Source organism: Diadema antillarum, unplaced genomic scaffold (genome assembly GCF_040938485.1).
Source record: "Diadema antillarum isolate AM-2024a unplaced genomic scaffold, OU_Dant_1.0 seq00000316_RagTag, whole genome shotgun sequence".
Taxonomy (NCBI): Eukaryota; Metazoa; Echinodermata; class Echinoidea; order Diadematoida; family Diadematidae; genus Diadema; species Diadema antillarum.
In genome coordinates this window covers 11,764-26,367 of record NW_027271336.1, presented here as the reverse complement: position 1 = coordinate 26,367, position 14,604 = coordinate 11,764, and the positions used below count along the sequence as shown (strand labels likewise).

The window sequence follows — 14,604 nt, the reverse complement described above, 5'->3', positions numbered from 1 at the left end:
CTTTTTGGAAGAAGTTACTGGAGTTACACTATGGTCATAAACCCTTATCGTTCTTCACTTTCCTCAAATAATATGTTAATACATGATCTGAAATAGATATGAACACAGCAAGGTTGAACTTGACATCAACTATGCAGTTTCGTGACTTACATGATTGACATCCTCTTACATACATGTATTACGATCAGTGAGTTAATGAGCAGTTGATAGCTGTAGGGGTTTACCAACATGTAACTTGAATCCATCCATAAAAGTAAAGGGTATATTGTCAAATATTGCTATTATATATTACCCCTTTAATACACATGTTTGCTTTCTCTCTTTTTTGTTGTTGAGATTTTTAAGTTTTGAGAATCGTGATAGAGGGAGCTTTTCAAAGGATGTTATGTGCTATTAGGAGACAGGGTTAAAAAAAAAAATCTGGTACCAATTAATTTTTTTATGTTTTAAAGTTTAAAAAGTGTGTTTTCTTCAACCAAATATTCTTATCTATCCTGAAATAAATCATGAGAACTTTATTCATTGGAGTTGAAATTATTGCATATTCAGAAATTTATGCAAATTTGGCCAGACCTGTATAAAAATTACAGAGTCAAGGCACCACTCTTGCCTGTGCTTGTATCCATGACATGTCCTTGACTGTACCATTGACGTGGGGGGGGGGGGGAATTGGGCTTGCATGATACCCTGAATTCCACTAGAAATACAAACTACCCAGACTTTAAACACTTAAAAAATCCCTTTAAAGAAAATCTAATCGCACACAATTTGTTTTTCCTATCCAGATTAAAAGAGCTATAAAATGGCTATAAAGGAAGGGGAAAGCGGCTAGTTGCATATTGTATGTACTGTATATTGTCTTCATTGAAGTGTGTTTCTTTGTGTGTTTAGTGTGTACGGTATGTGTGCTTTTACAGTGCCTTGACATTTCAATTTTTTTATTCAAATCATGCATTACTCCAAAAAATGTACAAAATTGTAGGCCTACCTCGACAATTAAAAACAAAAATACATGATACATTTCATGAGGTTATATCAACCAAGAAAATTGTTGATGTAATATTTTGAGGGGGGCAGGGGGAGACCACAAATCAATTTTGAAAAACAGCATCATAATTCATATGATTTTTGAAATGACAAGGATGTCAAAAAGGCAATTTTGAGTATTTTTAATGGTAACAAAGTTGAACAGTAATGCTTTTTGCTGTTTATGATAATCTACAGTATGGATTGTATAAAAGCACGCAAATCAACTTATCATTCATTTCTCTTTTTTTTCCTAAATAGAATTTACCATATTTTTTCTTTTGTTTTAGATTGTGGCATTGACCTGTCAGCATTCAAGCTGCTGGATGCAAGTCTTGTGAAGGATGTGATCTCCCAATTGGGCCCAAGGCTTAAATTTGTTCACCATTTCGAAAAATGGAAGAAACAGGCAAGTGTGTGACCAAGGACATCTCAAAAATCATTCCTGCAAAAATGTTTGCATGTTGCAAATGTGTGAAATCCTTTGAAAGAAGTGTGGACCTGTGGAACCACCTAAAGATCCACAACATAAACTCAAAGACCAAAACAAAACTTGTGTGTCATGTGCAAGAATGTTTTAAAACATTCTATCATGGTTATAGCTACAAGCGGCACTTGGAACAAGATCGTGATTCCATTGTAGAAAATGTCAGTGATGGAGATTCTGTTGGAAACACAGTTTTTAGTGATGAAAGTGCATCAGAGCAGTCAGAAGTGCTTCCAAATGAAAAACCCACAGAGGAAATTTCATCAGCAATCAAACAGTCTGTTTCTGAATATGTAGCAAAACTTAAAAGCTCATCCCTGCCATCCTCCACAGTGCAAAGTATAATTTGTGACACACAAGAGCTGCTCACTAATGTAATTGAAGCAGTTCAACAAGTGTCAGCCCCCATCATCGAGGACGTATCTCAGGATATCAAACCCTCAGTTGATAAAATTGACACTCTACAGTCAGTCCTTGACATGGTGAAAGATCCTTTTGAGCATTTCAGTTTATCTACTCAGCATAAACAAAACCAATTTGCCCGCAACTGTAATGTTCTTATTGAGCCAGAAGAAATTGTTTTTGGCAATGTATACAAAGAATGTCTGAATACACATACTGGAAGGACTGAGCAGAAACAAGTTGAAGAAACTTTTCAGTACGTGCCAGTCGGTGAAAATCTGAAAGTATTCTTGGAACAACCAGGCTATATGTCAGTCATCATTCAGGAAAAAGACACTGCTGGCGAAAAAGATGTGCTTCAGACTTACAGAGATGGATCATATTACAAAGCTTGTGAAGGAAACCAAGACTGTGTGGATATAGAATTGTTGCTGTATAATGATGACTTTGAGACAGCGAACCCCCTAGGTTCAAAGAAAGGGAAACACAAACTTCTTGGTATCTATGTTACTGTTGCTTCTTTGCCCAAGAAATACCAAGCTAAACTGGAAAATGTCCTTTTAGTTGCTCTAGCAAAATCTTCTTTGGTATCCAAATATGGTGTAAATGTTGTTCTTCAGCGTATTTCGGATGACCTTGAAGTTCTCTTCACAGAAGGTCTTCATATTAATAGTCCAGATGGATTCACTGGCCGTGTACGTCCCCGACTCTTCCAGGCAGTCGGTGATAACTTAGCTCTCAATACCATGCTCGGCTTTGCTGGAAGTTTTAGTGCCAACTATTTTTGCCGGTTCTGCAAAGCACTCAAGGCAATATGCAGAAAACAGGTAGCTGTTGATCAAAGGTTACTCCGTACTGAAGAAAACATTGATTATGATATCAGTGTAAATGATGTTTCTCAAACGGGACTTCGGAGGTCGTGTGCTCTCAATACACTGAGCTATTACCATGTGTCGCAAAACTATGCTCCTGACCTGATGCATGATTTCCTAGAAGGGTTACTTCCAATCGAGATGAAACTTGTACTTTCAGAACTCATAAATCAGGGCAGATTTAGCCTTGATGAACTGAACTGTCGTATTCAGTCATTCAGCTATGGTATAACAGAAAAAGCAAACAAGCCCAGCCCCATCCTTCAAAGTCACCTTAGCAATCCATTTGGACCAAGTGGTCAAAAGGCTTCACAGATGAGTTGTCTTGCTGAGTTCTTACCCCTGATTGTGGGAGATAAAGTTGAAGAAGGATGTGAGTACTGGAGGTTGTTCACAGTTCTTCTGGAGATATACCAACTGGTCTTAGCACCAAACATTAGTACTGCTGTCACCTACTACTTGCAGTCAAGGATTAATGAGCATCATCAGTTATATTTGCAACTGTTTCCTGATAACCATCTCCTCCCCAAGCATCACAACCTCCTCCACTATCCCAAGGCAATCAGACAGCTGGGCCCTTTGTCACAGTATGCTTGTATGAGGCAAGAAGGAAAGCACAAGCCTTTGAAAAAGTGGGCGAAAACTTGTAATAATTACAAGAACATCGCCAAGACAGTTGCACGTAAACACCAGGAAGCACAGGCATTCAGAATGCTCAAGAAAGAACACATCAACAGCGAATGTGTATACATCCACACATCAGAATTTGTCAAAGTTTGTGATCTTGAGAGCGAGGTAGAAGTATGTCGGCTGTTGAGCTGTGAACCTGATACCTTACTAGAATTGTGTGATAAAGTAACATTCTATGGATACACATACAGACCCAATGTCATGTTACTGACTGACTGGTGTGGTGAACTACCATCTTTCTCAAGGATTGATTATATTATGAGAAAGCAAGATGGACTGTATCTAATGATCCAGCCATGGAAAACAAAGTACTTTCATGATCACTTTCAAGCCTTTGTTGCATCAGAAGAGGAGTTGGATTCTCTACAGTTGCTTAATCCTGAAGACCTGTTTGAACACAGACCTGTCCATGCAGTGAAGAGTCATGATAGTGCAGATCATCAGTGGTACATTCCTACCAGATACATGCTGTCATAACTGCAACAAAGATCACTAGACCAAAGTAATAAACTTCAAAAATAACTTACAGGTACATGCTCACTTCAGTTTCAATTTTTCAATTTAACCATTTCAAACTTCTGTGCTTTCTTTCTACACAAAGTTATACATGTATGTACTGGTATATCAAATGAAAGGAAAGTAAGTACCGTGGTACAATTTTTCATTTTTTTTTTGTTTGTAAACTAATGACCATTATACAGGATAAACCTATTGAAATGGAACAGAAGATACATTCAGTTTTTATGATTTCTCACTGACTAGCATTTATTTTCATTAAGCTGGCTGGAAAGAACATCTTTTTTCTTATTAAGAGGACACCAAGATCATAACATTTGGTTGTGAGCAGGGCTTGCACCCTTCTTCCAGGCATACAAGTTATGCACTTCAGTTTTGATTTCATGCTGTACATCTCTCTGTTTATTGCATTGTTTACATCAATTAAAATGTCAGTTCATTTCCCTTTTTAATGATACTGAAATCATGGAATGTGTACAACATTTTTGTGTGTGACCATGTACAAAATTTTTGCATAATGGATTGGCATTGTTATCAGATCAATGATCATGAGTATGGAGGGGAAACAGTTCTCTGTGAATCACTTTCCACAATGCACAAATCTGTAATTCAACCAAAAAATTACTGTCTTGATTTGATTTTGCACTATAACTCAAAAGTGTGTATGTATCAGTAAAAATAATGTGCATGAGGATACAGTGCTGGCAACTGTACACTCATTCCAATAATTTTAATGTCAAGTAAGATTTATTAAAAAGGAATGATTATAAGCTCATTGCTGTTGAATTGCTAAACCCTTTTTGAGTGGTGTATTTTCATCCTTATAGGACGAAGCAAATAATGCTGCAGAATCTGTACTCAAAGACATGCAGATGGGCTGGGAGTCATCTGAAGTTTCTGATGATCTGATGCTGTCAGATATGGAATCAGTTACTTTTGACCTTTCCCAGGCTTCAACTATCCCAGTAGATGTAGAAGAACCATCATGCTCATCAGCTGTAGTTCAGGATCTGAACAGCAGCAGTGACACACCGCCACCACTCAAACGTCAGAAAGCAGTAAGATACGTAAGTTCACATTTCATATGTAATTCATTCAGTCATATTGATATACATGTACTCATGTTATTACATACAGTGTATGTGCATGTATATAGTGTCTCATCTGTACTTTGTGAAAATATTTTTTTTTTTTTTTTTGTCATCATGCACAGTATAGATATGAGCAAATTTTTCTAAGATTCAGCCTTTCTTATGTTGTGTGTAGAGGAGGAATATATAAGCATTGGAATTTCAAATCACACCAGAATTCAGAGGTGTCATGATATTGACTCTGTTTTTTTTTTTTATTGTCAAAGTCTCTTGAAAATAGTCCTTCACTGCTGGGAAGCCCATTCTTGGTGCTAATTACTTATTATTTTGAGCCCTGATCATGCTACTGATTATAGTACTTGTACGCAGAACCAATTGAAATTACATGTACTGTATAATTTTTAGATTCTCTTCTAGCTAATATTTCGAAAGAAGTTGAAATATGCCAGAAAAAATGAATTGCCTCCTGTATCATGATGTTTACACACACACACACACACACCATTTTTTAAACTCATGCAATCTTGAATATTTTACAGGATGTGGGTGAAATTCTGAAGAAATCTTTGGAAGGGAGGAAAACGTTAGAGGAAGTAACTCGAATGAAAGTCTGCACGCCACACAACACTCGTGTCATCTGCAATATGTGTACAGAGCATCTAGTAGACTTGCATGGCCTCAGGTAATGACATTTTACCATTTGCAATGGCATCCTAATATTACCTTGCTTCTGTCTGTGTTGATTTTGCATTCCTATTCTTTTTGTTTCTCTTCTCATTTCTTCTAAACAAATAATCACATTCACTTTACAAGACCTTTTTTTTTTTAACCTAAAGTTGTATCTTCACGTAGGTGAATTTCTCATGTCCAATTCATTTCCAAACCCTCTTCTCCCTCTTCAGGAATCTTATTATTTATATACCCTAGACTGGGAAATGTGTAAGATCTTCCATATTTTGATAACCCTAAAAGTCATTTTATCCAAGGATAGTATCATTATGACTCATAATTTTTTTTTTTATTTAGGCCTATACCCATAATTGGATATGCAGGTTCTCCACTGTTCCTAGTGCTTGAATACAATCTGTTCTTCCATTTTCATGAACAGAGAATCATGTTTAATGTCTGGTTTTTAATACCCTTAAGTGGTAAATTTATTCAAGGATTACATAATCATTCATCTCAATTTGATACCCTTTCCCCCAGATTTTTCCTGTTTTTGATACCCTTGTAGGGATTCCCTGTAGGTTCCTGGTCTGGTGCTGAGAAAACTAGCCTCTTTTTGTTAATGCAGATGATGTACAAGCTTTAATAGGATATACTTTATGGGGGAGGGGGGAATGCTCAACTACACCACAGTGCTTTGTGTGGGAATTGTATCACATGTGCATTTGCAATGATTTATGTACATTTCACTACAATTCTCATATTTTTTGTCATCAGACCTGGCCCTGACATGAAGGGGGCAATGGCCTCCTCCATCATTGCAGAGTTCCCCTTCCTTAAAGATCCAGCTGGCAATGGAGACGTGAGTAGACAGTTTAAAAATTACTGACTTAGCAGTCATTTGATTTTTCGTAAGACACAACCCAAGTTGACAGATAACTATTGACAAATGATATCTTTGGAATAAAATCAATGAATAACATGTAGAAATATGTATATAAATATATATATATATATATATATATATATATATATATTAATGCTGATCTTACTACAGGCTTCAGAAATATAATGAAAATGTTTGTGGATGCCTAGCTGTACATGCATGTACAGTGCAGACATTTCATTCTTTGCTAGGAGCAATTTTAACAACATCTGTCCATAAGTGCATGTGTACAGGTACTACAGGATTATGATAAATTGCTAAAATTTACCATGTTTGTGGGCAAAGTATTAAGTGGCTTATTGGTTCAAGGTTCATGTTTCATCTAAAACAGGGTTTAGTTATTAAAAGATACTGGGTACAGGTGTTCCCTTGCACTATACTACAAGGAGAAAGAATCAATTGTACATCAGTTTACTTGTTTCTCTATGAAGAGCAATTAGTGAAAATAACCCAAATGGACTTAGTTGAGATATAAACAAAAATAGAAACAAAGAATGTCAAAAGAATTCTGAATTTAGAGATGTTATGATTAACGATCTCGCACCATTACCATAAATAGTTAGCTTCCTTCTGTCACTGATTCTGAAAAAGCTTTGTCAGCATTTGGGTTTTGATGATGCTATTCTTGTTACCATGCTTTACCATGAGAATTCTGTGTCAATGACCTTTTAACCTCACAACATAGCACTGTTGCATTTTTAGCTTTGTACACTCTTACCATGCTTACCCAGTACTTTTAAACCTGGTGTTGTGTCTTTTTAGTTGATAATACATACAGTATTGTGTTAGCATGTTTGAAGTCTCTGAAACACTACTAACCAATTTCCTATGTCAAGTTCGTGACCATTTCATCTTACAATGTTAATATGTGTATTACAACAATGATTGCCTTGGAGATTGAATTCTTGCAAATATTTACAAATGTATTTACCAATCTGAGTATCATTACACTCAAACAGCTGTAAATTTGAAACCCATGTGCATTCTCAAACAGCTCTGTAATGCATGCTGAACAATATATCATGCACATGTACTGTATCATGGTATTTTAGATAAATTTTATGATACATGAGTTACAAGTGTACTTCTTCATACTTTGCATACTCATATTTTTCAAGGTTTTGCTTGTAGTTCAAGCTCTGGAACAAAAAATCCATAACTTTGACATTTTTAGTTATAATTCAGTCTAAATATATATCAAAACACATTCAGAAATTTTGACCCTGTCAGAACAAAAAATTACTCCCTTTACTGTGAAAATAACCATATAAACTCTTTTAATTGTGACATTCTTCTTGCTCATTAATATTATTTCATTTCTTTTTTAAAGGAGGAGTGGTACTTGAAAGGGAGTACCAAACTTCCAGCAGGTGGTAGGCTGGAAAACCGGCTGAAGTACCTGAGAAGGAAAACAGCAGAGCAAGACAGGAAGCAAGACAAAGCCAAGGTTGGCAGTCCTAAGGATACCACTTCAAGTTCTTCCAATGAGGATTCAACCTCATCATTGCAGATGAATTATGGTATGTGCTTACAAATGTAGCCAATTATCTCCAAAGTAAAGTGAAGCAGGCTTGAGAAATACTTGCCCTGTATAAAAAATTTGTTTCTGTGCATCAAGCAGTAAACAATTGAGTTAAATGTAGATTTACCTACAACAATCTATTCATTTGCATAATTTTTCCACCTTGGGTCTGTTAGCAAGGCTTGAAAAAAGTGACTTCATTGCATTTTGGGGTTAAATATAAATTTGTATTGATTGAATGTTAGTACTAACTTTTTAAACCCATTTAAAGAGTAATTTTTGACTGGGTCTAAGGGGAAGTGCAAGTTATAGAAAAATCAGCGTGACTTGGGTAAAATGTGGCAATATTTCTATATGCACTATAATTATGATATGCCTTGTTCTTATACTTTGTTTACTTTTAGGAGAATTAGCAGCCCAAGCAATATTGTTAATGATGTCTGATAATGCATACAGCCTAACACAAAAATATTGGGCTATTTCAGAGGTTTATAGGTCAGAGATGGGTGGGATGGCTATATCCCCCCCTTTTCAGGGTTAAAGCTAGAAAATGCTAGGATGAACATTAAGGCTATGCATTTGTTCTCAGGCTTGATTCAATAATGATTGTTATTATGAGTTTCCATAATTTGTATCAGATTTGGCAGACATGAAAGCTACGACCGAATGGTTGAAGAGTCATGACACCCCTCACAAAGACGTTGTGGCCAAGATGGAGCAGACAGCAGCTTATAGAAGGGACTTTGTACATTCCAACCTGCCGAGAAGTTCAAAGAACAAGCCGTGTGTGACTGAAGTGCTGGCTGAGTTTCCACACCTTCTTTCTCCTGGAATGGTAGGTGCATGTTACGTCCCCATTGTGAATGGCAGGTGCATGTTATATCCTCATTGTAAGCTGTCACAGGGGTTTTATTATCATGTCCAATATCTACCAAAATCTAGATGAACAAAATTATTGCAGTCAGTGTTTGCCATATTTGCATGTACACACAAATGCCTGATTTTTGTTGTTAAATCACAGCGTGCAAAATTAAAAAAAATAAATAAATCTGTACATATTCTATAGATAACATTGTATGAAGTATGTTTTGCCTTCCTACCCATAGAATAGTATGAAATATATATATATATTTTTTAATGTAAGAAATCATCTAATATGAAATATACATGTATATTGATATCATCAATGCTTGTCTGAATATCCATTTCTGTTTCTCTTCAAAAGCAATTTATTTATTTATTTTTTTTTTTGGGGGGGGATGGGGTATAGATGAGGTTTCTTGTGCATCATCTTTATTATGCATGTAGCTTCTTACGGTAAGATTTGATGGGGGTTAAAGGTCTCTTGCTGATGTGTGAGTAAGGAGACAATTTGACTGCATGCTGTAGATAAATTTTTTCCCCCATGTTAGGAGGGGGGGGGGGGGCTAATTAAGCTCCCCCTCCCCTCTGGAATACATAGGGTTAAGGCACAGTGTGTGTTGGGAACATACACAATGGACTAAGATGGTGAGAATTCAAGATCTAACAGGCAAATTAACAGACAAAAAACAAAATAACTGCAAAAACATGTTTTGTTGTTGTTGTTTCTTGTTTCTTTGCAGATTGAGCAGGATTACAACAAGCTATTTGATGGAAAGGGGGACCTTCTCTTCACAAAGTGGCCAGTAGTATCATCTTGCATTCTGGACTATGGGAATAGAATTTCTCCAGGGTGGAAGGTGAAATTCGGAGTACAAGAAAGACGTGATGAGGACTTCACTCAAGGTGTGTAATTATTGATAGATACTGTAGACTTAGGGGACATTTGACAGGCGGGTGACTTTGGACAGTTTAGACAATTTCACTTACATTATTTTGCTGCTTGCAATATACAAGAGAAGTGCAGTAATTCAAATATTCACATATCCCCCTTTCATAACCTACAAAAATATTTGCAGAAAAACCAACAGCAAAAAAAAAAAATGTAAGTAAAACAATTCCTGTCCAAAGTCACCCAACTGTCCCGTCCCCTAGTTCATGGTAACACATTATATTTGATTTTAAAATGATGTGATATACACTTCATCATCCCTCATAATGTAGATGTAATAGGATTTATAGAAGTGTTTTACTCCATTGCATTCTTCCAAATGGTGTATTTAGTAAAAACAGCACCAAGGGTCGTTTGTGCCCTTTCCAACATCTGACACCGAGGCAAGTGCTGGAATCAAGCTACTTCCAACTACTGCTGCTCGTGGCTTCTATTGTTGCTCATCATATTAACCTTTTTGTAATCTTTGTTGTAGCCCCCACCTACATTTGGGCACCTTCCCCAAATACACAGCACACAGCACACCACCAATTCTTCCATAAAAGAGCAGTGTGCATGTCTGCAAATCTGCATAATAATCTTAAGTCATCACTGGCCGATCCAGGATTCTTAAAAGGGGATGGGGGGGGGGGGGGGGGGGAGGCGGGCAAAAATTTTGCCGCATTTTCTTGTGATTACTACAAAAAATAGCAGCATAAAAAGGGGGGAGGGGCTGTGGTTGAATTTTTTTTTTTTTTGCGTGTGATGACTAAAAATGTGTTATCAACCAAATAAGGGGTGGCAGTGGCTTATTCGCCCCCAATCGCCCACTGGTTATAAAATAAGCCCTGAATTTGAAGAGATATAAAGCTGATATGTGAATTGAAAATATGCCAGGATTGATTTATGGTGTGAAGACATATGTAGCGTAAAATCTTTCATATTCTAATAAAGACTTTTTGTGTACTCCACTAACAGAGGAAAAGGCAAATCTGGCTTTTCTTATGCTGTCACATCTGTTCCCGGGCAAGAAGTCATCAAAAGGGGGAAGAGCCTCTTCCCAAGAGTCATTGGAGTGTTTCATCGACTGCCAAAAGGTATGTCAAATGTTTGTAGCAAAAGCAGTATTAGTGAAGAAAATTGAAAAATTTTGTGTTAGCATGGGTCACATCTCCATACAGCAAGATCAACTCCACGTATCAAGTCAAGACATGAACACTTTGATGCTTCATCAAAAAGGAATGTGTATTGAATAAAAAGTTCCAGTAACTGTTATGTGCTACTAAAATGTTTACATCTGTTTGCCTGAGAGCTTAGTTGTCAAAGTTATATTTCACGTATTACTGATGTCAAGTTTTATGTAATAGGGTCCTGGCATGTGAACTTGAATCGCGCTTATGATGGTAAGAAATGTAACCATTTGAATTTTACACGTACCAGAACTCGCTGGCCCTAATTTTAAACTATATATAGGATTAACAGGGGAAGGAAAATGCATAGAGTATTAATCACAAAGATTTGTGTGATGTGTTGCAGAGTTTTAACCTAAAGCAATATTGACTGAAATCAGTCATTTAAAAATATCACCACGGGAATGAAATGTTTCATATCACTATTGATGGTAGTCGTTTCTTGCAGATTTTTATTCTTTGATTGAAACTATTTCTTTCCAGTATAGTGGAGGAAACAGCAAACTTCGTTTTCAGACTTTGTGAGCCATAAGATAAGATGTACTTTTTATGCCTCTGCCACGAAGTGGTGCTGGAGGCATTATGTTTTCGGGTTGTCCGTCCGTCCGTCCTTCCGTCCGTCCGTAATGAATTTTGTAGACAGCGTAACTTAAAAACCTCTTGAGGTATCCTAATCAAACTTGGCATGTATGTGTATTAGGGGGTGAAGTTGTGCCTATCAACTTTTGGGTGCACATGCTCCAGGTCAAAGGTCAAAAGGTCAAGGTCAAATATGTAAAATTTCTCTATTTCCACCATATCTATGCAATGCCTGAAGATATTTTCTTGAAACTTAGTGTATACATGTATTACCCAATTTAGATTCTCTAGTGAAAGTTTGGGGTCATGAGGTCAAAGGTCAAAAGGTCAAGTAAAGATATTAAAACTTCACTTTTTTCTCCGTACCTTGGAAATTGTTCAAGGTATCTTCATGGAACATAGTATATTTACATGTACTGACTGGCAGTGATTATCTAGAGAATTTAGGGTTCATGGGGTCAAAGGTCACGGGTCAAAGGTCAAAGGCAACACTTCAAAATTTTACTATTTCCCTCATATTTATGCAATGCCAGCAGGATTATTTTTTTTTTAAACACTTGGTGTATGCAAATATAACCCAATAGAGATTCTCTGGAAAGTTTCTTTTTTTTTTGCTTTTTTCTTTTGCCTCAAAGGTCAAAGATCAAGTGAAAGTGCTGAATTAGCTTTTTCCTCCATATCTCGGAAGTGGCTCGAGTTATCTTGAAACTTACTACATATTTATGCATGTCCTGCCTGACAGTGATTATCGTATGAATCTTAGGGTCAAAGGCCAGATGAAAATGGTAACAATTTACTGTTCAATACAGAAATTGCACTTTTTCTCCCTACCTTGAAAATTACTTAATGCATAAACTTATGAATGGGTCAAAGTCAAGTTAAAGTCCTTAAATCCCCAAATACATGCTCTCCTATTCATCCAATCAAACCTAGGTTAAAGGAAGGTGAACATTCAACACATTTGTGACAAATGTCATTTTAATTTTTGCCAATTTTGTGAAAATGTAATCACACATTGTCCACATGTACTATAGACCTATTAGGAGAATCATGCATTATGGCGGAGGTATACTAGTGGCCATAGCGACATTTGTAGTTTAATATTTATCATTTGCATGAAGGAACCAGTCTCGAGGCCTACCGAAAAGACCATGGGAGGAACCAGCCTTTCGTCCTGGCTGTAGGGAACAATGTCTGCCAGCCAATCCAGTGCTTCGTCATTCTGGAGAGCCAAGTGTTTGAGAGAAAGAGCCTCGTATCTGCTGTTGACCTGTGCTATAAGATATTTCAGATCTTTGATCTGGAGTATCCAGCACAGGCTCGAGCCATGTGGGTGATCTTGGACACTGTGGTGTATGGGGTGGAAGCAGGTGCCCAAGAAACGGGGGCAGTAAAGGCCTTCAGAGCCTACTACCATTTTAATAAGAAGTAGAGAAAATGTTCAGCTGAAGACTGGTATTAACTTCTTGGTTAGGGGAAGACATATCTGTAAGTTGAAAAAAAGATTATATTAATCATGTGTTAGTGGATTCCCATACCTTTCCTACCCACTGTATCATCTGGAGTTCAGTTAGCGTGAGCTGGATGGTGTTTCTGCTTGTAATTCTCTTGTGATAGATTCCCCCAGAATGGCAAAATGGTAAACACTCGATTACAAGCACATACATGTACTACTGTGGTGTCTTTGGAGAGCATGCTCTTACATAAAATATTTAAGCAGAGTAAAGATTGATTGAACTGTTGTGATAACAAAAAAGAAATATATCTTCTTAGTATGAATACATATCCATAATCCAAGAAATATAAAAGATGCAATTCTTAAAGTCAGTATGTGCTGCTAATCAAGAATTTACGGTACATCAATTTTGAAACAATCACTGTTTCGTCATTCTTGTGAAGCAAGCGTTTTAGCAGAAGAGTTTTGTATCTGCTGTTCACCTGTGATATAAAATCTCTTTTAGATTTTCAATTCATAGTATCCTACACAGGCATGAGCCCTGTGGGTCATTTTAAATCTTTTGGAAGCAAGTACGATGAAAAAGGGGCAGTAAAAGCCTTTAGAGCCTTCTACCAGTTTAATAAGAGGTAGAATGTTCACTTAAAGGTAAAAATTAACTTAATGATAAGGGGAAGACAAATAGCTGTATGTTGTTTAAAAAAAATATTATTATTATTATTATTATGTTTTAAGTGGGTTCCATTTCAGGATCATATATGCTACATCATTTTTATACCAATTTATTTTACATGTTCATATTGTTTTATTTGGAGTTTGCTTAATAGGGTGAGCTGCATTACATTTATGAGTTTGTTCTCGTTCTTGTGAAAGATTTCTCCAATATGGCAAATACCGTAAACTCTGAATTACAAGCACATACATGATCTCTTTGAGTAGCATTGTTTTTGCATACAAATTTTAGCAGAGTAAAAATTGACCTGTCTTTAATAGTAACAGTGAAACACATATATCTTCTCAGAAATAATGAATACATATCAATAATCCTTCAAGGTGGTAAGCTTTATTTTTTAAGGGAAAGTTTATGATACATCAAATCTGAAACAGTAGTGAAATGCAAAATATGTAGCACCTATGTCTTTCTGGTTTTCTTTTGCTGGAGGATTTTTTTTTCCAACTGCAGAAAAGGCACCGAATTATTTGGCTTGTAGCCCAGTGTTTCATTATGCTTGTAAAATGAAGTGTTTGAGCGGAAGCTCTTAGTCTCATACATGTATCTGATGTTGACTTGTGCTATAAGAAATTTCAGATCTTTGATCTGGAGTATCCAGCACAGGCTCGAGCCATGTGGGTGATCTTGGACACTGTG

The 14,604-nt window shown here is 36.5% G+C and overlaps 1 protein-coding gene across 1 annotated transcript; it reads left to right on the top strand.

Moving 5' to 3' along the window:
- Positions 1-1,244: 1,244 nt before the first annotated feature.
- LOC139730487 (uncharacterized) lies at positions 1,245-13,689 on the top strand. Its single transcript, XM_071641328.1, has 10 exons — positions 1,245-2,742; positions 4,821-5,060; positions 5,624-5,766; positions 6,528-6,612; positions 8,027-8,216; positions 8,857-9,053; positions 9,823-9,985; positions 10,989-11,107; positions 12,720-12,723; positions 12,901-13,689. Exons 1-10 carry the CDS (start codon positions 1,423-1,425, stop codon positions 13,209-13,211), a joined length of 2,772 nt encoding a protein of 923 aa, XP_071497429.1. The 5' UTR covers positions 1,245-1,422; the 3' UTR covers positions 13,212-13,689.
- The last annotated feature ends 915 nt before the right edge of the window (positions 13,690-14,604 follow it).

What these genes read in the sequence shown, in the direction of transcription:
- LOC139730487 (XM_071641328.1), top strand. Translation starts at nt 1,423, where the DNA reads ATGGAAGAAACAGGCAAGTGTGTGACCAAGGACATCTCAAAAATCATT. An exon ending in AGGCAATATGCAGAAAACAG is followed by an intron (nt 2,743 to 4,820) that starts GTAGCTGTTGAT and finishes TCATCCTTATAG; the next exon opens with GACGAAGCAAATAATGCTGC. An exon ending in GTAGACTTGCATGGCCTCAG is followed by an intron (nt 5,767 to 6,527) that starts GTAATGACATTT and finishes TTTTGTCATCAG; the next exon opens with ACCTGGCCCTGACATGAAGG.